General features: G+C 42.9%; 1 protein-coding gene across 5 annotated transcripts in view; it reads left to right on the top strand.

Moving 5' to 3' along the window:
* Nucleotides 1-24949, top strand: part of CRHR2 (corticotropin releasing hormone receptor 2) — a 248542-nt gene that overhangs the window by 163925 nt on the left and 59668 nt on the right. For all 5 annotated transcript variants that reach the window (XM_075126031.1, XM_048837460.2, XM_048837461.2 and 2 more), the window contains 4 exons: nt 8773-8890; nt 11050-11203; nt 14964-15024; nt 20095-20167. In XM_075126031.1, coding sequence (XP_074982132.1) covers nt 8773-8890; nt 11050-11203; nt 14964-15024; nt 20095-20167 — 406 coding nt within the window. The remainder of the gene's footprint in view (nt 1-8772; nt 8891-11049; nt 11204-14963; nt 15025-20094; nt 20168-24949) is intronic.

Below are 24949 nucleotides of genomic sequence, written 5' to 3'. Positions count from 1 at the left end.
ATGGGCCTGTCCTCCAAGAACTTATCTAGTTCTTTTTTGAACCCTGTTATAGTCTTGGCCTTCACAACATCCTCTGGCAAAGAGTTCTGACTGTGTGTTTTGTGAAAAAATTCTGACTGTGAATTCTGTTTTAAACCTGCTGCCTATTAATTTCATTTGGTGACCCCTGGTTCTTCTGTTATGAGAAGGAATAAATAACACTTCCTTACTTACTTTCTCCAGACCAGTCATGATTTTATAGACCTCTATCATATCCCCCCTTAGTCGTCTTTTTTCCAAGCTGAAAAGTCCCAGTCTTATTAATCTCTCCTCATATGGCAGATGCTCCATACTCCTAATAATTTTTGTTGCCCTTTTCTGAACCTTTTCAATGTGAATATATGTTTTTTGAGATGGGGTGACCACAACTGCGTGCAGTATTCAAGATATGGGTGTATCATGGATTTATCTAGAGGCAATATGATATTTTCTGTCTTATTATCTATCCTTTTCTTAATGACTGGTTTCAGAGTAGCAGCTGTGTTAGTCTGTATTCGCAAAAAGAAAAGGAGGACTTGTGGCACCTTAGAGACTAACAAATTTATTTGAGCATAAGTTTTTGTGACCTACAGCTCACTTCATCGGATGCATTCAGTGGAAAATACAGTGGGGAGATTTATATACACAGAGAACATGAAACAATGGGTGTTACCATACACACTGTAACCAGAGTGATCACTTAAGGTGAGCTATTACCAGCAGGAGAGCAACAAAAGGTTCCCCCCCCCACCCCCGCTCTCCTGCTGGTAATAGCTCACCTTAAGTGATCACTCTGGTTACAGTGTGTATGGTAACACTCATTGTTTCATGTTCTCTGTGTATATAAATCTCCCCACTGTATTTTCCACTGAATGCATCTGATGAAGTGAGCTGTAGCTCATGAAAGCTTATGCTCAAATAAATTTGTTAGTTTCTAAGGTGCCGCAAGTCCTCCTTTTCTTTTCTTAATGATTCCCAACATTCTGTTTGCTTTTCTGAGTGATGCTGCACATTGAATGGATGTTTTCAGGAACTATCCACAATGACTCCAAGATCTCTTTCTTGAGTGGTAACAGCTAATTTAGACCCCATCATTTTATATGTATAGTTGGGATTATGCTTTTCAATGTGCATTACTTTGCATTTATCAGCATTGAATTTCATCTGCCATTTTGTTGCCCAGTCACCCAGTATTGAGAGATCCTTTTGTAGCTCTACACAGTCTGTCTGGGACTTAACTATCTTCATTAGTTTTGTATCATCTGCAAACTTTGCCACCTTACTGTTCACGCATTTTTCCTGATCATTTATGAATATATTGAATAGTACTGGGCCCAGTACAGACCCCTGGGGGACACCACTATTTACCTCTCTCCATTCTGAAAACTGACCATTTATTCCTACCCTTTGTTTCCTATCTTTTAACCAGTTACCAATCCATGAGTGGACCTTCCTCCTTATCCCATGACTGCTTACTTTGCTTAATAGCCTTTGGTGAGGGACCTTGTCAAAGGCTTTCTGAAAATCTAAATACACTATATCCACAGGATCCTCCTTGTCCACATGCTTGTTGACCCCCTCAAAGAATTCTAGTAGATTGGTGAGGCATGATTTCCCTTTACAAAAACCATGTTGACTATTCCCCAACAAATTATGTTCATCTTTGTGTCTGACAATTTTCTTCTTTACTATAGTTTCAACCAGTTTGCCCAGTACTGAAGTCAGGCTACAGCCTGTAATAGCCGGGGTCACCTCTGGAGCCCTTTTTAAAAATTGGCGTCACATTAGTGATCCTCCAGTCATTTGGTACAGAAGCTGATTTAAATGATAGGTTACAGATGACAGTTAGTAATCCTGCAATTTCACATTTGAATTCCTTCAGAACTATTGGGTGCATACCATCTGGTCCTGGTAATTTATTACTGTTTAGTTTATCAATTTGTTCCAAAACCTCCTCTAACGACACCTCAATCTGGGACAATTCCTCAGATTTGTCACCTAAAAAGAATGTCTCAGGTTTGGGAATCTCCCTCACATCCTCAGCCGTGAAGACCGATGCAAAGAATTCATTTAGTTTCTCCACAATGGCCTTATTGTCCTTGAGTGCTCCTTTAGCATCTCGATCATCCAGTGGCCCCACTGGTTGTTTAGCAGGCTTCCTGCGTCTGGTGTACTTTCTTTTTGAGTCTTTGGCTAGCTGTTCTTCAGATTCTTTTTTGGCCTTCCTAATTGTATCTTTACACTGCATTTGCCAGAGTTTATGCTCCTTTCTATTTTCCTCACTAGGATTTAACTTCCATTTTTTAAAAGATGCCTTTTTGCCTCTCATTGCTTCAATGCAGGGCTGGGCTTTGGCACAGGCTAGTGAGCCAGGCTCCATGCTGGGCTTGTGTTACCCACTCTGCTCTATCATCGCTGCTCTTGTTACCTCCTCTAACTGGGTACAAGTTAGCTTGGGCAGGTTAGCTGGTGCACAGCAACCTGTGTTAAACATACCCTGTGTTAAACCTCCTTTTCCAGGGCTGTGAGGGAAGTGTTGCTTCCTGCTAGCCAGGCACAAGTGGTGACTAGTGTTAGGGAACTTTTTCCTCCCTTGCCTTCAGATTTCTTCTCAGCATAACATTGCCTGGAACTGCCATCTCTCCGACTTGTTTGCAGTCACAGATTGAGGGCCCTGCATTGTCCATTTATGTGCTACTTTATCCTGCTCAGCTGAGATTGCTGAGTGCCCTGCCAAATATGTGTGTTTCATTGGGGTAGCCCAGGGTTGGATTGTCTCTTCAGGCACATACGCGAGCAATGGTGGATGCATAAACTACACCACGCCAGAAGTAGCCCCAGCAGGCAGAGTAACTAGAGCTGCATCTCTGAGTTGCAATTCCTCCCCTGCTTCCCCGTTAGTGACTTACTGCTGATCTCTTTAACTTGGAGTTGGGCGGGGAAAAGGGAGCCAAGGCTGTGTTCCTCCCCACCAAACTTCTCCTGGAAGCAGGGGGAGTAAGCAGACAAGTCATGCCAGGGAGAGCTACGGTCTGGGTGGCTTGTGTATCATTGTAAGAGGGGTTCTTATTCCCCTGCATGGGCATTCAGTCCGAGTCACTCTCTACCCCGCCGTGAGCACAGATTGTGAGCAGAAAATGATGGCTAGACTATGCTGCAAGGTTGGGGAACCACTGTGAGGCACGAGGAACTCAGTCTGAGTGCATGTAACTTTGTCCCTCAGGTGGCTCTTGCTCATACGGAATGAGACAACTACTGCCACCAGCTAGCAGAGTTCCTCCTTTAACACAGGGTTCTGGTCCTGGGTTTTGTTCCCAGCCCTACTGGTGTGTGCCGCTCTACGCTCCTGGCGTGCCGTGCGTACCGTTGGCAGCTGTGAGGAGCAGCCACGCTGGCCATCCTGCTCCTGCTCAGGTTGGCCAGGCCAGCCTTCTGTCATGACCAGGGGGAATAGCAGGGCCAAAGTTGAGTGAGTGGTGCGATCTGGTTAAAGGAGGTCTCAGAGCTGCGTTGCTCAGGATTGGCCCCGTGGCTTCTGTGCACCAGGTCACAATGCCACTCACTGACCGTACATGCCTCCCTCCCCCTCTCCATCACAACAAAGGGGCCGTGGGGCCAAACCAGAATGGGCGCACTGGGCAGTGGGGCAGCCAGCGCTGTTGCTCCTTGCCGCTGCTGTGGGACTGGCTCCTGCGTCAGGGCTCTCCCCCTGGAGCCTGTGCAGCCTCGCACCACTTCCTGCAGCCCGGGTCCCCTCTCAGGAATGGGGAGTGATGCTGCACCTGGGCAGGCTGGGAGGGAAAGCGAGGGCTGAGGGTGATACAGACTCAGCAGGCAATGTGCTGGGGCCAGCAGCTGCAGTGGGAGTGTCTCCACAGGGCAGAGGGTGCGTACCATGGAAACAGCTTCTTAGGGTGCCCCTGCCCACCCCACCTTTCTGCTGAGGCTGGTGGACTGGTATGAAGTGGTTCTGCAATGTCACTTGTATCGGAGAGCTTGAATTCATCGATTTCTGAGGTGAGAAGGACCTGGCCTCAGATCATCTGGTCTGATCCCTGCACATGGTCTATTATTACAATAGACTTTTCCCCCAGCTCCTCAGTAGTCCTCCTCAAATAGTCTCTGCTGTGATGCTACCTAAATTCCTGAAGTCTGTGGATCGCCTCCTTTCTGATTCCTACTGTTCTTAGGACTGTGCAGCGGGGAAGTGTGAAGGGAGGAGAGTGCATCTAAACCTTGACTTAATTATCCTTGACTGAGAAGGAGCAGTAAAGGACATGGATATAAGGGTGGAATTAGGCAGAAGAAATGAGTAACCTAGATCACTGGATTGTTCCTGGTGCAGGGAAAGGAGAGACATAGTCGCACACCAGTCTTCTGTAATTTTAAAGGTTTCAGAGTAGCAGCCGTGTTAGTCTGTATCCGCCAAAAGAACAGGCGTACTTGTGGCACCTTAGAGACTAGCAAATTTATTAGAGCATAAGCTTTCGTGGGCTACAGCCCACTTCATCGGATGCATAGAATGGAACATATAGTAAGAAGATATATATATATACACATACAGAGAAGGTGGAAGTTGCCATACAATCTGTAAGAGGCTAATTAATTAAGATGAGCTATTATCAGCAGGAGAAAAAAACTTGTGTAGTGATAATCAAGATGGCCCATTTAGAGAGTTGACAAGAAGGTGTGAGGATAACTAACATAGGGAGATAGATTCAATATGTGTAATGACCCAGCCACTCCCAGTCTCTGTTCAAACCCAAGTTAATGGTATCTAGTTTCCCTATTGACAGGGTCGTACAGTTCTTGTTCCAGCCACTCGCCTGTGGATACGTATCAAGGATGGTAAACGGAGTGGAGAGCACAGCAGCTGCATTAGCAATTAGAACAAGAGATTCCACTCTGACATAATGGTGGCAGCTTTCCTCTTAATCCTTATGTTAGACCCAGGGGGTTAATTATGCATCAGCAAATCATAGCAGCGTGACAACAATTCTGCAGCTGTGGCTGAGATGGCATTTCAGCTACAAGCCCCTGATCTCCTGTTTCTTCCTAGTCCTCCCTCTGACACGTCCACTCTCATCCTGAGAAGGTATTTCCTCTGTGCCGCTATCCTGATTTCCTACGTATCTGCAAGCTGACCTAAATCCTGCACAACGGCCAATTGTCTACCCAACTTGCTGTGCTTCCTATTGACATAGAAAGGGACGTGGCTTGCCATGGCGCTTTGATTTTTTTTTTCATGTCATTCACACACAGGGTTTTGTGATCTACCCTCTGTTGCTGGCTGAACCCAATTTGTCCCCTTGGATCTCCTTGTTTCTTTTTTAAAAATTAATTTAATTATCTTTAACCCCTTGCGCCAGGCAGCAGATGCTGTCCTCCATGTACAGGTCTGTGCAGGAGCACCCTGGGTGATGAGGCTAGGCCTCAGGAGATCTGGGTTCAATTCATGGCTGTGCCACAGACTTTTGGGGGCAGGTCATTTAATCTCTGAGCTTTAGTTCCCAATCTATAAAATGGTGATGATAACACTCCCTTTGGCAGCGGGGCAGGGGTTTTCTCTCGTCTTGTCTCTATATGGCACCTAGCATACTGGGGCCCTTCTCTCAGTTGGGCCCTCTAAGTGCTACTGTACTATAAAGAAAAGGAGGACTTGTGGCACCTTAGAGACTAACCAATTTATTTGAGCATGAGCTTTCGTGAGCTACAGCTCATTTCATCGGATGCATACTGTGGAAAGTTTAGAAGATCTTATTATATACACACAAAGCATGAAAAAATACCTCCTCCCACCCCACTCTCCTGCTGGTAATAGCTTATCTAAAGTGACCACTCTCCTTACAATGTGTATGATAATCAAGTTGGGCCATTTCCAACACAGATCCAGGTTTTCTCACCGCCCCCCCCCCCCCAAACTCACTCTCCTGCTGGTAATAGCTTATCTAAAGTGACCACTCTCCTTACAATGTGTATGATAATCAAGGTGGGCCATTTCCAACACAAATCTAGGTTTTCTCACCCCCCCACCCCCTTTACCAGCAGGAGAGTGAGTTTGTGTGTGGGGGGGGGGGGTGAGAAAACCTGGATTTGAGTTGGAAATGGCCCAACTTGATTATCATACACATTGTAAGGAGAGTGATCACTTTAGATAAGCTATTACCAGCAGGAGAGTGGGGTGGGAGGAGGTATTTTTTCATGCTTTGTGTGTATATAATAAGATCTTCTAAACTTTCCACAGTATGCATCCGATGAAGTGAGCTGTAGCTCACGAAAGCTTATGCTCAAATAAATTGGTTAGTCTCTAAGGTGCCACAAGTACTCCTTTTCTTTTTGCGAATACAGACTAACACGGCTGTTACTCTGAAACCTGTACTATAAAGGACACGTTTCAGAGTAGCAGCCGTGTTAGTCTGCATTCGCAAAAAGAAAAGGAGGACTTGTGGCACCTTAGAGACTAACAAATGTATTTGAGCATAAGCTTTCATGATGCATCCGATGAAGTGAGCTGTAGCTCACAAAAGCTTATGCTCAAATAAATTTGTTAGTCTCTAAGGTGCCACAAGTCCTCCTTTTCTTTGTACTATAAATAACAACCACATTCAGATGCAATTGCAGTAAATGAGAGCACCTGTTGCATGTATCTGGGAACAGAACTCCCTCTATATTATTGTGGTTGACTTTACTTCATTCACTTTCTGTCGTTCTGCCCTGCCATCTCTATACAATCTATTTATTCCCCTGATGCTTGCTACCCCATGCTAATTGGTCACTGTTATTTCTCATCTTTTTCTGCCCCTGGCTATGCATGTTGCATTGTCTTTCCGCTCCTGTGACTTTCCATGGAGCAGTGTTTGGATTTTTAAAAACGCCAGTGCTTCTGAACCTCTGGGAACTTAAACGTCATGCCGCCAATAAAGGAATAAAAATATTCAGCGCCCCAGCTTGTGTCTTGCATAAATATATTTTAAAAGACTGTGCTGCTTTTAAAAACGTTTGTCACTCTAAATACACAGCAGGTTCTGTAAAGATCCTAACTGCGACATACTCCAGCAGAAAGTGAGTGTGCAACACATGCTACCGAAACCCCATCCCCCGAAATGCATTCTCAGTCTTGTTAAGGCCCAGCTGTTGCTAAATTCTTGTTCACATGCTCAACTTAAAGCATGTGAGTGGCCCTTTTGATGTCATTGGAGCGACTCAGCGTGGTTAATGTTAGGCATGATCAGGGCCTTAATCACGCTCATGCACTCTTGATGATATTGTTTAGTTAGTTCGTTATGATTTGTACTGGGCTAGCACCCAGGAAGAGAAAGGATCAGGGATTCAGTATGCTACTCACAAGGATAGTCTTTGCCCCAGAACTTTATGGTCTGGACCACAGAGCTGACTACACTGACTCTACTTTATGGTCTGAGAGGCAGCAGGTGGACAAAGTGGACAGGCAGGTGGGGAGGAAGAGGTAAGAGCGAAGAGTTTACCAGAAAAAAATGGAAGTCTCCGCACATTGTTTGTTTCTTGTGTTAATGTGGGTGCTTGCTTTCTCCGTCTTCCCCACCGCACTACAATTCCAGGCATACCCACTCATGCTTTCTCTTTCTACAGATCCTTGCATCAACCTGTCATTCGGTATGCATCCTTACTTAACAGGATGTGTTTTGAAAATAGAGAGGGGAGAAGTCTCACTATTTTATGTTTTTGTCGGTGCGTCGGACAGCCCCAGTCGTGGACCAGGACCCCTCTGTGCTAGGCGCTGTACAAACAGAACAAAGACATTCCCTGACCAGAAGAGCTTGCAATCTAAGTATAAGAGTATGTCTACATTTAAATTGCTACACTGGCACAGCTGTGCAACTGTAGCACTTTAGTGTAGACACTATGTATGCCACTGGGAGGGGTTCTCCCATCAGTGTAGGTAATCTACCAGACTGAGAGGTGGTAGCTAGGTCAATGGAAGAATTCTTCCATTGACCTAGTATTGTCTACACCGGGGGGGTTAGGTCAGAATAGCTGCGTCTCTCAGGGGTGCAGATTTTTTCAAATCCCGGAGACACATAGCTATGCCCATGTAAGTTCCAGTTTAGACCAGCCCAGAGACAATCACCAGGTGGATACAGGCTGGCAGACAGAAGAGCACAAGGAAAATGAGATGACACTGGTGGGCATCATAAGGAGTGGTCTTAGCACCCCAGCTGTCTAACTAACCATTGTCGGGTTTTTTGTTGTAGGCATCTTGGGAAAGGAGTTTTAAGGCGGAAATGAGGTGGCTTTGTGGATGATTCTGGGGAGCTCCTCCCAAGCCTGAGACACAGCATGGGAGAAAGCACAAAGATGTTTGTTTGAAGGTTTAACAAGTGAGCATTGAAGGCTGGCATTGTTGCTGATCAGAGGCAGGAATCAATGTTTCAGTAGCATGTGAGAAGTGATAGGTATCTTGGGATAGGCTGTGGAGGGCCTCAAAAATAAAGGCAAGTAGCTTGTGTTTGTTCAACTGATTCTTTAATTTGTTTGAATTATTTCCATTGGCCAGCAATTCAAATGGCTTTGCATTTTGTACTTCCCTTGGTAGTTTTCATATAGAATCATAGACACGTTTCACTGGAAGGGATCTCAAGAAGTCCACCCCCTAGCTGAAGCAGGATTAATGCAAATGTGCTACTGACACATGCCACAACTTACCAAAGACAAACAATGAAGATCTGTGGTGGGCATTGTATAATAACTCACATCTTTGCCCCTTTCCCCCTTTAGGAGCATCAGATGCCTTCGAAATATTATCCACTGGAACCTGATCACCACGTTCATACTGAGGAATGTGATGTGGTTCCTGCTTCAGATGATTGATCATAACATACATGAAAGCAATGAGGTATGTGATGTGGCTATGGTATCCACTTGTCATGGGTATAGGTAAAAATCTGAATTATTTATTTACATGTATAAAAATACTACAGAGGGTAGTATCCATATGCTCTCTGCACCCTTAAAATAACTTTAAAAAGATTGAGTGCATAAAAAATATGTGTTGATTAGATAAATATTCATGTCTTTCCACTGTTGGTTACCTTGCATGTTCAGTAACTTCATATAGTGCATTATGGTCTAAGGGAATGTAATACAATCTAGTGCATTGAAAACAGATTATGGAGACCAGTATACCCTGTCCATCTGTATATCCCATTATATCGAAGCATTGATGCCTCTAATGAGTAAACTGGTTTTGTATTTACTCCTGTGTCTTTAGCAAATTATCTCATACCCTGGCTCATGCAAAAATCTGCATTAAATTCAGACATTGTCATGACCGTAAGTGATGTGACATTTATCAGCTTGGTCATTCGGGGCCTGATTCTCCTCTCGTGACTGACTTTGAGAAAGACTTTAACCATTGGAATCAATGGGATGATTGCAGAGTTAGGAGTCATTCAACATGAACAAGAGTAGGAGTATTGAGCCCTTGAATGATAATAATGTGTAGCTCTTTTATGGGGATTTTCATCAAAGTGCTTTATAAAGGAGGTTGGTATCATTCTCCCCATGTTACAGTAAGGCTTGGAATACTGGAAAAGTTCTGGAATCCTGGAAGAAAAATAATGTGCCAATATTTAAAAAGAGTAAACAGGATGACCCAGGGAATTATAGGCTTGTCAGTCTGATGGGGATCCCAGGCAAGGTCATGGAGCAGCTGATGTGGGACCTGATTAATATAGAATGAAAAGAGGGCAATATTATTGATGCCAGTCAACATCTCTTTGATGAGACTACAAGTTTGGTTGATAAAGGTAACAGTGTCGGTGTAATATACTTAGACTGCTGGAAAGCACTTCACTGGATACTTCTGACATTTTGATTAAAAAAACTAGAAAGATAAAATTAACATGGCACACATTAAATGGATTAAAAACTAGCTAAATGATAGGCCTCAAAACATAATTATAAATGGGGAATCATCATCAAACAGGTGTATTTCTAGTGGGGTCCCGCAGGGGGGTCAGTTCTTGGCTCTATGCCATTTAAAATTTTTATGAATGATCTGGAAGAAAACATAAAATAAAGTTTGCAGATGACATAAAAATTGGGGGAAATGGTAAAAACGAAGAGGACTGGTCACTGATAGAGAGTGATCTGGATCACTTGATAAGCTGGGCTCATGCAAACAATGTGTTTAATGTGGGTGAATATACACATCTCAGAAGAAAGAATGTAGGCCATACTTACAGGATGAGGGACTCTATCCTGGGAAGCAGTGACAATGAAAAAGTTCTGGGGGTCATAGAGGATAATCAGCTGAACATGAGCTCCCAGGGTGATGCTGTGGCCAAAAGAGAAAATGCAATTCTTGGATTCATAAAGAGGGGAGTATCAAGTGGGAGTAGAGAGGTTATTTTACCTCTGTATTTGGCACTGGTGGGACCACTGCTGGAATCCTGTGTGCAGTTTTGGGGCCCACAAATCAAGAAGGATGTTGATCTATTGGAGATGGTTCAAAGAAGAGACACACAAATGATTAAAAGATTAGAAACCATACTTTTATAGTAGTAAACTCAAACAACTCAATCTATTTAACTTAACGAAGAGGGTTAAAGGGTGAGTTGATTACCGTCTATAACTCCAACATGGGGAACAAATGTTTAATAATCTCTTCCATCTAGCAGAGAAAGGTATCATACAATCCAATGGCTGGAAGTTAAAGTGAGACAAATTCAGGTTGAAACTAAGATGTACATTTTTAATGGTGAGAGTAATTAACCATTGGAACAACTTACAAACAGTTGTGATGGATTCTTTTTTTAGACAATTTTTAAATCAAGATTGGATGTTTTTCTAAAAGATTTGCTCTAGGAATTATTTTGGGGCCATTCTCTGCGCTGTGTTAGACAGGAGGTCAGACTCAGTGATCACAGTGGTCCCTTCTGTTTTTGGAATTTGAATTTTGACTTCATGGGAGTAGAGTTCGTCCAATGCTGAGTGATTTAAAAACAACAAATCACCCAGGGTTTAAAATGCACTCGTATATTTTTGTTCCAGCCCTGGTGTCGGTGTATTACAACGATCTACAATTATTTTGTGGTGACCAATTTTTTCTGGATGTTTGTGGAAGGCTGCTATTTACACACTGCGATAGTGATGACTTACTCCACAGATAAGCTGAGGAAATGGGTCTTCCTCTTCATAGGATGGTGTAAGTGCCGTGTGCTTTAAAACTACTGTACTATATGACTGTCAGTGTTAAAGAAGTGATATAACCAAGATTGACACACACAAAAATCCCAGAGGAGTGATATTTTTGTCATTCAGATCTCACCCCATTTAACAAATGCAAATATCAGAGCAGGTTGAGTTAAATGTTTATATTTAAATATACTTTAATGACACAGCTCAACACCGGTCAATGAGTGAAAGGTTATGGCTGAGGTCCGCGTCTTTCACTTGGATCATTGTGATTTTATTCCCAAACGTGGCTAAGGTTAAGGCAGGAGCATCAGGTGCTATGTGCATGACTCAGCAGTTTCAGGTTTCAGCAGTTCACAGTGGTGTTGCTTCAGGTTGATCAACCGTCCCTAAATTGTCTCTTCAGTGTGTATTTGTTTAACATCACAGTGCGCTCAGCATTGGAGGAAACAGGAGACATTGTCCCTGACCTTACGGGCTGTTAAGGTTTCTTCCCCACTCTGAACTTTAGGGTACAGATGTGGGGACCTGCATGAAAAACCCCCTAAGCTTATTCTTATCAGCTTAGGTTAAAACTTCCCCAAGGCACAGATTTCTTTCTTGCCTTCGGAACCAGCTTAGTTAAAACCCTGATACGCTGCCACCACCAAGTGATTTAAACAAAGAACAGGGAAAGAGCCCACTTGGAGACGTCTTCCCCCAAATATTCCCCCAAGCCCTACACCCCCTTTCCTGGGGAAGGCTTGATAATAATATCCTCACCAATTGGTATAGGTGAACACAGACCCAAACCCTAGGATCTTAAGAACAATGAAAAATTAATCAGGTTCTTAAAAGAATTTTATTTAAAGAAAAAGGTAAAAGAATCACTTCTGTAAAATCAGGATGGTAAATACTTTACAGGGTAATTAGATTTAAAACATAGAGAATCCCTTTAGGCAAAACCTTAAGTTACAAAAAGACACAAAAACAGGAATACACATTTCCTTCAGCAGAGCGAATTTTACAAGCGAAAAAAACAAAAGAAAATTTAACGTATTTTCTAGCTAGATTACTTACTAACTTTACAGGAGTTGGGAGGCTTGCATCCTTGATCTGTTCCCGGCAAAGGTATTACACAGACAGACAGACAAAAGCCTTTTCCCCCCGCCTCCAGATTTGAAAGAATCTTGTCCCCTCATTGGCCATTTTGGTCAAGTGCCAGCGAGGTTACCTTAGCTTCTTAACCCTTTACAGGTGAAAGGATTTTGCCTCTGGCCAGGAGGGATTTTATAGCATTGTATACAGAAAGGTAGTTACCCTTCCCTTTATATTTACAACACAGGCCCTTACAGCCTTAAGACAGACACAACAAATCAGACACAAGGAAAAACATTTCAGCATGGAGTTAATTGGGCCTCTTTCCATGCAGGAACAATGTTGCAGCTGCATTTGAGGTCACTAGGGGCTTTCTAAAGCACAGCCTTTAATAAAGGGAGGCATGTGCCTGTGCAACCCCAGGAGATGCACAGGGAAGGAAATGTGGCTCCTGGCTTGTTCCCAGGAATTAGTAATCTACGGGTGTCCTAATTAAATTACTACCCGCAGCTCAGCTGTGCTGGCCAGCACATGAGGTGGCCTGGCCACTGCCAGTTCTCCTACCCACCCATACCGCTGATCAAGCAGTACCCTGACCGCTTTGTGACCAGATCACAGGTCCAAGTAGCTTGCCTGGTCCATGACTGTAGTCCTGAGACATCTTGGTCTCTGACTGTAACTGCACAAGTGCCACATATTGAGCACACCCTTCCTCTCACCCTTTTAGATCCTTTCCTGTGCCAGTCACTCTGCCCTACTTTCTGCTTCGTCTCTGGCAAATCTCACGTCCAGTTCTCTGATCTCCACGGTTCTCTGATCTCTGATCTTTGGCCAGGAATAGAGAAAGGTCCTTATCCAGCAACAAGGGCATGTACGCTTCCATCCCATCCCATCCCCATGACGACGGAAAACACGATGTCTTCTTGAGTCATTGAACAAGGAGAATCTGTCTTTGCAGGAGGGCAGGGCAGATCCCCAGAATCACAGCCCAAAGCATAGTTTGATCTTTACGTGTGTACTTTAATCCCATCCCTGCTGGCCTCCACTGCAGAGTCTACGCTACGATGTCTCTCTACATTGGCCCCAGTCTACTGAAATCTCAGGATTTTGAAGGTCAATGTGGAGCTATAGACCTCAATTCAGCAAAGCGCATAAGCATGTACCTGAATCCCATTCACTTCAATGGGAATTAAGAACATGCTTTGTCTTGGAAAGGCTGACCTGGAGTGCAGTGCAAAGCTGACCTGGTAGCGAGCACACTGGGTGGCCCTGGAGATGCCTTTTTGCCTGATTTACCAGAGATGTTTGACAACACTGAGAGAGGACCATTTGAAAGCAATGTACAAATTGGGTTGGAAAATGCTCCTGATTCTACTCTCTCTTACACGGGTGTGACTCCAGAGTTCACTCTCCGGAATCTCAGGGAGCATGGACACATGAGGTGAGTGGGAGTGAGAGGAGAGCTAGTCCCAGAATGACATTACTGTGGTCCAGCCATGTTACTGGGCTGGGTTCTGAGTTGCTCCCACTAAGTGCTGGGTTCAGCTGAGGATAAGAAGGGTCACAAATCAGCTGCTTGCTCCTCTGATATTGCAGCTCTTTTGGTCCCCTCCCTGTCCCGCATAGGTCAGAGGAGCCGCAGAGCTGCTGTAAACTGTGCCAGCTCCTCCAAGAATCTTTCCTTGAACCAAGGGGTCACTGGAGCACAGGATGCTTCAGCTACGTTCCCTTTTCCCTGGGAACCTGCTTTGGGAGGGGAGTGGCACAGAGCTGACTACACTGACTCTACACCTCCTTGGCATTCCCTCTATGTGATGGGAATTCTCCACCAGCCAGCTACTCAGCAGCTTATGCCAAGGGACTGGCACAAAATAAACATTGTGAGGATGAGGATCTGGCCCACTGAGTAGGAGTGAAAGCAGAGGCAACAGCACGGCAGGGACAGGAAGCTTACAGATGTACCAGCCACATGCAAGGAGATTAAATTCCCAGTGAGCAATGGTGCATCTGCCTTAATGCATTCCAGGTTAGTGGGAGAAAGACATGCAAATCAAACACGTGGGCTTAATGGGATTTCAGAATCATTTATTTTAAAAAAACCACCAACAGGACACATGGTGTGTTGGAGGTCATGGAACACACCAGTGGAGCTGGGAGAAATTGCATTCTTCAGAGACTGCCAGAATAACATCTGAACTGGTCAAGAGTTAAACCTCGAGAGAATTCCTCCACATTGCCCTCTACCTTGGGATGGTTAATTTCAGAACTTCCCACCCAATCCATATGGTGCAGCAGAACCATAAGGAGACTGCAGCCTGGTAATACAACTCAGATAATAAACCCCCCAGAAAGCCCAACCTGCCTTTAAGGTATTGCGTGGAATGACGAAAATGGTTTGTGATTCATCCAGAATCTCCTGCTATTTCTTAAGTAGCTTTTTAATTTTTCTGTAATTGTTTTAATAATCTGCCTCTTATAGAACAATGGCACTAAAGCTGTGAAAAGATCTTGTCTTGTTAGGACTTCTATTTCTTTTACATAAAACTAGTTAGCAGATGTATGAGGTCTATAGCCCATGGCCAAAGGCAAGTGTCAACATCATTTCTTATACTCCCCGCCCCCAACACACACACATTGACTGACAGTGTTGTGTGTGTGGATTGTGACTTTTGATCTTTTTTTTTTTTTTTTAGGTATTCCTTGCCCAATCATTGTTGCCTGGGCCATTGGCAAGCTCTATTATGAAAATGAACAGTAAGTAATGTTAACGATTTTATTTATGTGGGTCTACATAAACAAGATACCAGACAGCATAGACATATCCAATGCCGGAAGAAATTGTGCTAAAAGTTACATAGACTATGGAGATGAAAACTAACAGATATGACTGTCTCATTCCCATTGATCTTCAGAACTGACAACTTCAAAAAGTTCCAAGCTCAGCTTGAGTGAACACCCCAAAGTTCAAAGGCTTATCTAAAACTCCTGGACCAAATCCCCAAATCCTTCCTGAACAGCTTTTATTCAGGCAAAACTCCTTCAGTGGGACTGGGTTAAAAATTACTGAGTGAAGGATTTGGCCTCTTGAGATCACAGAACTGGGTTGTAAAGCTTCCAAGAACAGTCTTCGTAGTATTGCAAGCAGCCCACATACTGGCTTTGATCCCGCGCAGCGCAGATGTTCTACATATAAGGACAAGGTAAAATGTGACGGGCAGAGCATGAAACACAAGGGAATCTGATTTTACATTGAGAGCAATTGTACAGAGCCGCCAAGTAGCAGGAATAATTCGGCTGCATTAACAAATAGGGATCATGCTTAAGCTCCTTGTCCTCACAGACACACCCATTCCCTGCCCATGCTCCATTCCTTTTTGCCCCGTATGCTAGCAAATAAGGCAGTGGCCACACAAGGGGGTTTCATTAGTATCACTAGGCATGGAGGATGATACGTAGTGCTTAGCCTTTCTTGCACCCCGATATAGCTAGCTTCCATTCACATTTGCACTGGCGTACAATAACCTTGCACAACCTGCTATGCCCCATGAACAGACTTTTGAGATCAGTGCCAAATGATTTCATATTGGGCAAAGCATCCAGTCATCTGCCCACCCTACTAGTATCCAGAAATGCTTATGAGCTGGAGCATGAAATATTTTGTAATGTCAGGCACTCATCAGAGAGGCTGAGGATATGTGAACTTCTGCACTCTATCAGAGACTGAGATATCAGGTGCACCACAGGTGCTGTTCTCCAGAAGATCTTACCCATACAATCATACCGATACAATAAAGCTCATAGAAATGAATAGCTGATAAGGGAATAAAGCTGTTCTATTCTTCACATTTATATTAATGTTATACACAGGAAAAGACTTAGCATACCTTAATGAACTAAAACAAAAGCAAGAGATGAATTGTTTGCCAGTGCTTTGCTGATTGCTATAAATATGCACGCATTTTCTAGGACATTACATTTGTTTAATCAGGTGGTATATCTAATAACGCCTACTAAACAGAAAAATTAAAGCACAGATCAAAACGTTTTTTAATCAAAAATCTACTTAACTCTAAGTCCTTCTGGATGAGTCAGCCCAAATGTCCGGACTAAATTCTGTTCGTGACGGCTCGAGAAGTCTTTCCATGTGCCGAAAAGATACAGAAATAATGGCTGAAATGTGAACTACATAAATCTGTGCCAATGTAAGGCTAAGAGTAAAACTTGATTCTTGTTTCTGAGAAGCTAAGTGGAATCAGCTCTGCCAAACCAAGCTGACTCTTATGATCACATGGGATGTGCTCAGCCTATTCAGACATGGAGAAATAACATGTGAGTTCTCCCATGTGATCTAACCTAGCAAACCAAATTCAGATGTGAACTACAGAACAAACAGCAGCCTCCAAAAATATTCAGATGTGGGGGAGGGGAATCTCCAAAAGTGCCTATGGACTGTTCAAAGTCAAGGACAAAATGTGACCATATTGCTGTTAGTTTGGGTAAGCAATTTGAAATACAACCAAGGCAGACTGGAAGTACTTTTGTAGTTCAAGCTGTATAGCTCTAAAGATGACAAAATCAAGAAGATTGCAGCCACAAGGAAGAACAGATATGCTTAAATAATGAATGATTCCATAAAACCAAATGAAAAGCTCCTGATTTCACCTGCATTAGCGCCTTTGATCAATATAGGGAAAAAACTAATTTAGGATTATTGAGAACATCTTGTCCAGTGGTTAGCTCTGTGGTAGAATCTGGCTACCCTCGAGAAGAGAAGTACTTTATGCATCATGTAAAAACAATCAACAAGTGATGAAGAGCTACTTCTGTAGCAATTTCAGAGATGGACAATCTGGAAGGATAAAAGCAGTAATAAAAGTCTCATTAACAATGATGAAAGGACATTGATATTTGAGTTATGTAAAGTCCTATCAGGGAAGCATGGGGGAATATTGATTAGTATTATTCAGTGTGCAGGTGTTCCAATTTCTTTCATCCTAACGAGATCTACTTCAATGGCTTGTCCTCCCCGACACTGAAAAAGCTTTTGTTTGTTCTTGGAGGAGGCTGGAAGGAGGAGGGGAATGCATATGTTGTTTTAGCAGTTTTTTCATGGCTCTCCACTACAGATATAATTGCCATACACACCCTATCGAAAAACCCAAATCACCAAAATAATAACTTTCCTGGGATTAGGAGGTGAAGGTTCCAGGGTGGGTTGTTTGTTTGTTGTAAAAAAAAGCTACGTGGCTTTCATTTCAGGATTGGGGCCTTAGTTTGGATTTAAAGGTGAAAATTAATGTAGATAAAGGAAGAAAGTCTAGGTCACTGAATTATATCAGTTGCATTGCTACATGCGACCTGATATCTACTTAATTATAAATTCTTTAGGGCAGGGATTGTCTTTTTGATCTGTATTTTCACAGCACCTATCACAGAGGGGTCCTGGTCCGTGACTGGGGCTCCTAGATACTACCTTGGTGTAGATAATGCTTTTATTCTATGAAATATGAATTCTACACTAGAATAGATGTATTGGTTCCAAAGAACTGGACCAGTTGCATCAACAATAACTTCTTCCCCCAAAATCTCAGGGCATTAGCTGCTGGCTCTCCACAGGCTGCTCCTTGGTCTTTGAGTTCCTTCATATGCCTCAGTCAAACTCATTATTAATCCCACTGGGATTCCTTAATTAGCACAGCCTGCTTTCCAAAAGGTCCTTTCCGGAAGGTCTCAGACAGTTCAGTTCTTTTTCCTTGGTAGGTTCCCCAAACTCCTCCAGGTCCTGGCAGCTTCACTCTTATGTTTCCTTTCCTTGATATATCCCACAATACCCTTCTCTGTCCCCACACTGCTCCAGCAAGTCATTCTTTTTCTCTTCCATGTCATTTTTGAGGAGAGTGGAAGGTTTCACTTCCAGTTGGATAATAATTTGGGCAGCAAGAAACAGCTCTTTCCAATTGCTTCTCTCAGTGTCAAATTTTGGAAATGTTTTTGCAAGTAGTTACCAAGTTGCACAAAGCTATATTGTGTGCAACCAGGAATAACATTTTAATAACTTATCAGACAACTTAGTGCAAATGATTCAAAATGATCTCATTCAATCTGATTTTATTATGGATATCAAGCTGAGAAAAGGCAAGTAATTGTAGGACAGCATGAATTCTGGCGTTTGAGAACTATCTCACCTGTTACATTTTGTAATGTTTCTCTAATAAGAAAATGTTCTTCTCGATGGGTGCCACGAATGCTGTGCCATCGACAAATATATTCTCTTAGCCTAGGAGTCATTAGCAGGCCTCCCCCATATTAGAGAAGATTTTTTTTGCCACTGCAGTTCTTAAAGTAATTCTGCTTGAACCATGCTTTCCTTCAAACCCAGTCATTTGTCTCATTTGCCTGTTATTTCTTTCTTGTCTCCTAGACTATGAGCTCCTCAGGGTAGAATCATAGAACCACAGGGTTAGAAGGGACCACAAGGGCCATCTAGTCTAACTCCGTGCCAAGAAGCATTGTAGAGATTGTTATTTACTATATGACTGTTGTACTATATGATTGGGGCCCCAACCTGGATCTGTCTCTGTCATCTAGATTGGAAACTCCTTGTGGGCTGGGAATGTCTTTATTTTTATGTCTTGGGTAGCACCAAGCACATTGTCTGTGCTTTACATATAATCAGATGTTGCAATGCACCATGGCCATACACCAATTGACAATGTGGCCATCTATGAAATCACTATAGCAAAAGGGAATAGAAGTCATAACTCTGAACTCCAAAAAGAACACATCACTTGACCTGGCTTACAAACTCCTGTTACCCATGTAGGAGACCTTAAAGGGCTTGTACCATATTGAGGTCAGGGTTCAAGATGTCATCCTCTTGTACGTTAGTCACTGGAAACAGGAACTGGGCTACTTGGATTCCATCCACTAAAAGGTATACACAAAAGCCAGAACATGGCAGTATGAAAGCACAGGTTTAGTTTGCCATGTATCAGAGAAAGAAATGAGTTGTTCGTCGTTAACATCGGATTGGAAGTGAGCTCCTGGGTCATTGAGACCAGTCCCTTGCTATCTAAGGCAATCCTGTCACATAATCATATAACAGAAATGATGACAAAATAAAACCTCTGCAACAACTCTGCAGTACGTGACTCTGGTTTACTGAACTTCTGTTAACTCCCTTTGCCTTTTAACAGAAGTTCAGTGAATTTCCCTGGGATTATATTGGATGAGAATGCTTGTCAGACCAGCTAGCTTTAAATGAGTATCTCTTTGTTGCGCTCTGTAGTTGGAAACCTTGCCTGTTCAAGGCCCATGGGATGGATTCCCTGTTGACACACACAAACAGGGTTTGGAAAAGTCTCCCTGTGGATTTAGAGGCCTTTGCATAAACAGACTTTCCTTGAATCATTTGTGAGCACTGCATTAGAGAGTTCAGGGGGCAGGAGGTTTCATTCAAAGGAAGAGCCCTCTTTCTGACATAGCGGGTTACAATTTGCAGCATAAGTTCTGCATCTGCATTAAGGATGCTCATCCTCCTGTATAGCTGATCTCGAAACATTCTCATGTTTCCAGGCAAATGTTTATAGGGTTGGCAGCTAGAAACTGAGTGGGAACATGACTTGGCTACACTCAGCAAAAACTGGGGCTTGGATCTGTGTCCAATGAAAGCTTTGAAAGGAGAAAAGTGGCTCAATTGCATGTTGGCTATGTAATTAAACACAAAAGCATTTCAGGGGTATAAGTGAATAACTCCCTAAGGTGTACATAATCTGAATATGAGATATGCATTAAGATTTGTAAACCGTAGTTTTTCTCTTACAGATGCTGGTTTGGAAAGGAACCCGGGAAGTACATAGATTACATATATCAAGGCCCAGTGATCCTCGTCCTTCTGGTAAGACTGTGCGTGGGACTAAGAGGATGGCTATTGGCAATAGTGAAATGATCTTATAGGCACCTGCTGTCTTCCATGTGTAATTAACTAAAACAAAACAACACGTGAACAAAACCTGGGGAAAAGATCTGAGGGTTTCAGAAGAGAGCTCTGAAGGCAGTTGCATTAGGTAACATGCTGTGAGCTGGCACCTGATTGGTTAATGAAGAGCCCAATGTAGTGTTAACAGGCTAGTTTGTTGCTGCCTTACAGTGCTTCCTACCTGCAGACCTTTAGCTGCTGTTAGCCTTGGTTTATGCAGCAGCTGGTGCAAACAGGGTTGAGTCCTGCCTGACAAAAATAGAACAATCTCTCCTCCCCTCCTCCACATACGCATGGGTCTAGGTGGCACTGGACGGGAAGGGGGCATAGCCAGGGTAACAGTGATGTGCAGTTTCATCACATCCCGGCTACACCTCCTGGGGTGGGGCTTCCGTGGCGACCCTCCATGGAAATTCCACCTGCCCTGTGCTGGGAGAAAATTCCGCTTTATGCACAGGTTGCCTGGATGGTTCGAAGAGATGCAGCTGGCACCTGCCTGTGCCAGCCATGATGAATCTAGCCCCTCGTTTGTGTCCATCAGTTAAATGCTAAGTTCTTGCATCTTCACGCTGGTGGCAGTTGTGGCTGTAATGAACCTATCCCCCAGGAGCTGGAATAAGCACTTAGAACTATGTGACTGGTCACGTGTGGGCACCGTGTGCTGCTTAAGCCACACCACAGTGTAGATGATGAAGGTCAGTATATTGCTGTTAAGATTGGAGAGTATGTCTACATTCCAGTCATAGGGTGTGATCGCAGCTCGGGTAGACATACCTGAGCTAGGTTTGATCTAGCTAGTTCGGGTACCAACAGCAGTGAAGTTGCAGCAGGCTGTTTCAGCATGGGTTAGCTGCCAGAGTAACTACCCAGGGTTCCAAGCAGGCTTGTACAACCTATGCTAAACTTCATGCTGCCATGGCTTCACTGCTACCTGTACCTGAACTAGCTAGTTTTAAGCTCGCTTGACCGTCAGTCACCCCCCTTACTTCCTTGATTGCAGTGTGGCGTTCCCTGAGGGGCAAAGAATATCAGAAATTCTCTCCAGTCGTCTCTGGACACCCATTAATATGTTTTTATACTCAATAAAGTATCAATTAATCTCCCTGAAATGACTTCCTCTAACTCAGGTGGCTGTCCATGTCCTGTTCAGGTTTCCTCATGTTATTTATGCAAACAGTGTACACATTATATTTCCCACTTAGTTGTAACTGGGGTATCAACACACTGTAGACACATTGGGCCAGAGTTTCTAAGGAGCGCACCTTTAGAGCTGCTCCGAAATTTTTAGTGTAAACGGTTTTTAACAAAAAATGCTGGTTTGGGGGAAATCGAAACTTTCAAAACTGTGTCCATTTAGACAACATTTTGTTTTAAAAAACTGAAATGAAACACTCCATTAATGTGAAAAGCATCCAATTTCAGTGTTTTCAAAATGGACCTTTTTGACTTATTGTTTTGAAACAAAATTCGTTGTTTTTATATAAAAAGTCAAGTTTTGTTAAAAAGTCAAAATAAAGAACTAAATGTTTTCAGAATTTGATCATGTGGAAAATAATGAAACTTTTGGTTTTGTTCCATTCTTTGTTCCATTCCAGGATGCGAAAAATAGTTAAAATTGCAGCATTTCCTGTGAAAATCCAGTTTCTGCCAAGGTCTCTCAGCTCCCATTGAGACACTGAAACAAAGTAGCTAAGTTCTTTTGGAAAATGCCTTTTTTAAAAAACAAAGTTCTCCCTCCCCCTCCATTTGTTGTTGGCATTATAAATTTTTGATTTCTCATGACTTTTTTGAGTGTTTTAATAGAAATGTTTATCAACATTTTTACTTACCAAAACTCTGTTTTTTGTTAAATGGAAAATGTCAAAACTTAGCAGAATTTGCTGCAAATGTTCAGTGCCTCAAAGCTCTCACTGCAACATTTGTGGCCATATTTTCCCATCCAGCATACCAAGCTCTTTTGAAAATCTGGCCGTAGAAGTCACAATGGGAGTTGCTAGCCGACTAGCAGTTTTGAGAACTTTTTCCAAATGTTCACATTTTTCCTTTACTGAAAACCAGCTTTCTGATTAATGAACAATTTTGATTAAAAATTTCTATAGGAGAAATAACACCCAAAATCACAAAAACTTGACAGACTTCCATACAGTAGAGCCCCCGTTTTATGAACTGATCGAGGAGTTCAATTTTATTAATTTCTCAGTGTTACGAACATCTCAAAATTATAGTAGATGCGGTGCTTAAGTTGTTGTATGGTGCACTGCATCACTTTCTCCTTGTCCTTCAGACCAGTGCAAAGCAATTTCCAATGCATGGAGGGCATCGGAATATGAAGGGATGTCAATTTGTTGTTCACTGACATCACTTTCGCTATGTAGTTTTTATTTTTACGTTTTTTTCATTCATCAGACTGGTGTTCGTAACATCGCGCTTCTCCTGTCCAGTAATATCACTTTTCTTTTTTCTTTTGCAAATTATTTCCATTTAGAGAAGTCCATTTTTCAACAACAACAAAAAGTTTTGTTAGATAAATGTCAACCTTCTCTAATTAGCATCTCTCAGGCAATGCAGAATAAGCTAATGTGTCTTTGTTGCTGAAGCATGGCACTGGACAAAGTGTTTTAAATTGAGACTGTGACATTTTATTATCTTTACTTAGACAGCATTTGTAAATGCTCAGAGGGGTCATGATCTTGCAGCTGACTATGTGCAGATGCACATCTTGGCCTGTGCAGAGCCCCTCTGAAGTTTGTCCACATGTAGTCAATTGTAGGATCAATGCCTTGGGCTTGTGACAATTAGAAGATTGACACCTCTTGTCTCCATCCCCTATATAAAATATACTTACTTGCCATTTGTAAAGCACTCTGAGATCCTCTGATGAAAGCAACTACATAAGTGCAGTCTATTTTGTTGCTATTGCGTATGGTTTGTTTAGTAGCCTTTGGCAAGTACAAAGTGGATAATTATAAAATGGCAGATGTAATAGGAAGTTTAAAATTGAGTTTTCAGCTGGTAATTAAGCAATTAAGTCATTAGTTATTCCACTGCATTTACAGATGTCTAATCAAGTGATAACTAAAGCTCACAAGTGTTGCGGTTTTTGTTCGTTTGTTTTTAGATAAGGGAGTGTAGTAGATCTCATATATTTGGACTTCAGTTAAGCATCTGACACAGTAGCACATGGGAAATTATTAGTTAAATTAGGGAAGATGGGGATCAGTACAAGAACTGTAAGGTGGAGAAGGAGCTGGCTAAAGGGAAGATGGCAATGGGTTGTGGTGAAAGGTGAATTGTAGGGCTCCAGGGAGGTTATTAGTAAAGTTGAAGGATCATTCTTGAGACCAATGTTGTTCAATATTTTTATTAACGACCTTGGCACAAAAAGTAGGAGTATTGCTGATGATACCATGGTGGAAAGTGTCATGAATACAGAGGAAGATAGGAATGTTCTACAGGAAGATCTGGATGGCCTTGAAGGTTGAAGTGACAGAAACTGGATGAAATTCAGTAGCCCAAAGTCATGCACTTAGGGTCTAATAATAAAAATTTCTGCTACAAGGTGCGGGTTTATCTGTTGAAAGTCACAGAGGAGGAGACACAGAGGGTGTGTGGACTGATCACAAGATGACTATGAACCACTAATGTAGTGTGGCTGTGAAAAAGGCAAATGCAATCCTACAATGTATCAGGCAAGAAGAGAGAGGGGGAAGTATTAATGCCATTGTGCACGGCACTGGTAAGACCTCATTTGGATTGTTGTGTGGCATTCTGGTCACCCATGTTCAAGAAAGATGAATTCACACTGGAAAAGGTTCAGAGAAGAACTACTAGGATGACCAGAGGAATGGTGGGCCTATTTTATGAACGGAGACTGGAAAAGCTTGGCTTGTTTAGCAGGAGTGAAGAGCTAGTTAAGCTAAAAGACAATATTGGCACAAAACCAAGTGCGCCAAACTGGTAGTGAACAAATTCAGGCTGGAAATTGGAAGGTTTCTAACCAGCAGAGGAGTGAGGTTCTGGAACAGCCTCCCAATAGGAGCTGTGGGGGGCAAACAACTTAATTAATTTTGAGAGAGCTGGACAAATTCATGGGTGCGACTGTATGATGGGATTGCTTGTGGTGGTAGGGGGAGGGCTTAACAAGCCTGGGATTCTTTTAAGGTTTGTCTTATGTTCCTAAAAGCTCATGCTTCAGGATTTCAGCTGGCCACCTGCAGGGATCAGGGGATTTCCCCCTCCCCCCACATGTATTCTTTTTCTTATTTTCTTTTTAATCTCCTTCCTCTGAAGCATGGGAGATGGCCACAGCTGGAGTTGAGACACTGCGTGAGGTAGGCTGGAGCTCTGAGATGGTACTGAACATTCTCACTCTCAGGTGTTTGGCTCGCTGGTTCTTGCTCACATGTTCGGGGTCTAACTGATCACCATATGTGAGGTCAGGAAGGAATTTTCTCCCAGGTCAGATTGGCAGTGACCCTGGGGTTGGTTGGTTGGTTAGTTGATTTGTTTTTGTGCCTTCCTCTGCAGCATGTGGGTGTGGGTCACTTGCCAGGATTAACTGGGTATAGCTAACTTAATTATTTCCCTGCTATTGCAGTGGCCTTGGGCACTGGTGCACCTCGGACCCTCCTATTCCCTGCCTGTGGTACGTAATAGTCTAGTCTCCTGTGGACTGTGATACTTTGGTCTAATTTAGGTTGT

This window comes from Caretta caretta, chromosome 2, assembly GCF_965140235.1.
Source record: "Caretta caretta isolate rCarCar2 chromosome 2, rCarCar1.hap1, whole genome shotgun sequence".
In the NCBI taxonomy this organism is placed as follows: Eukaryota; Metazoa; Chordata; order Testudines; family Cheloniidae; genus Caretta; species Caretta caretta.
Note: the sequence above shows the minus strand (reverse complement) of the source record. Positions and strands in the feature narration are given on the sequence as shown.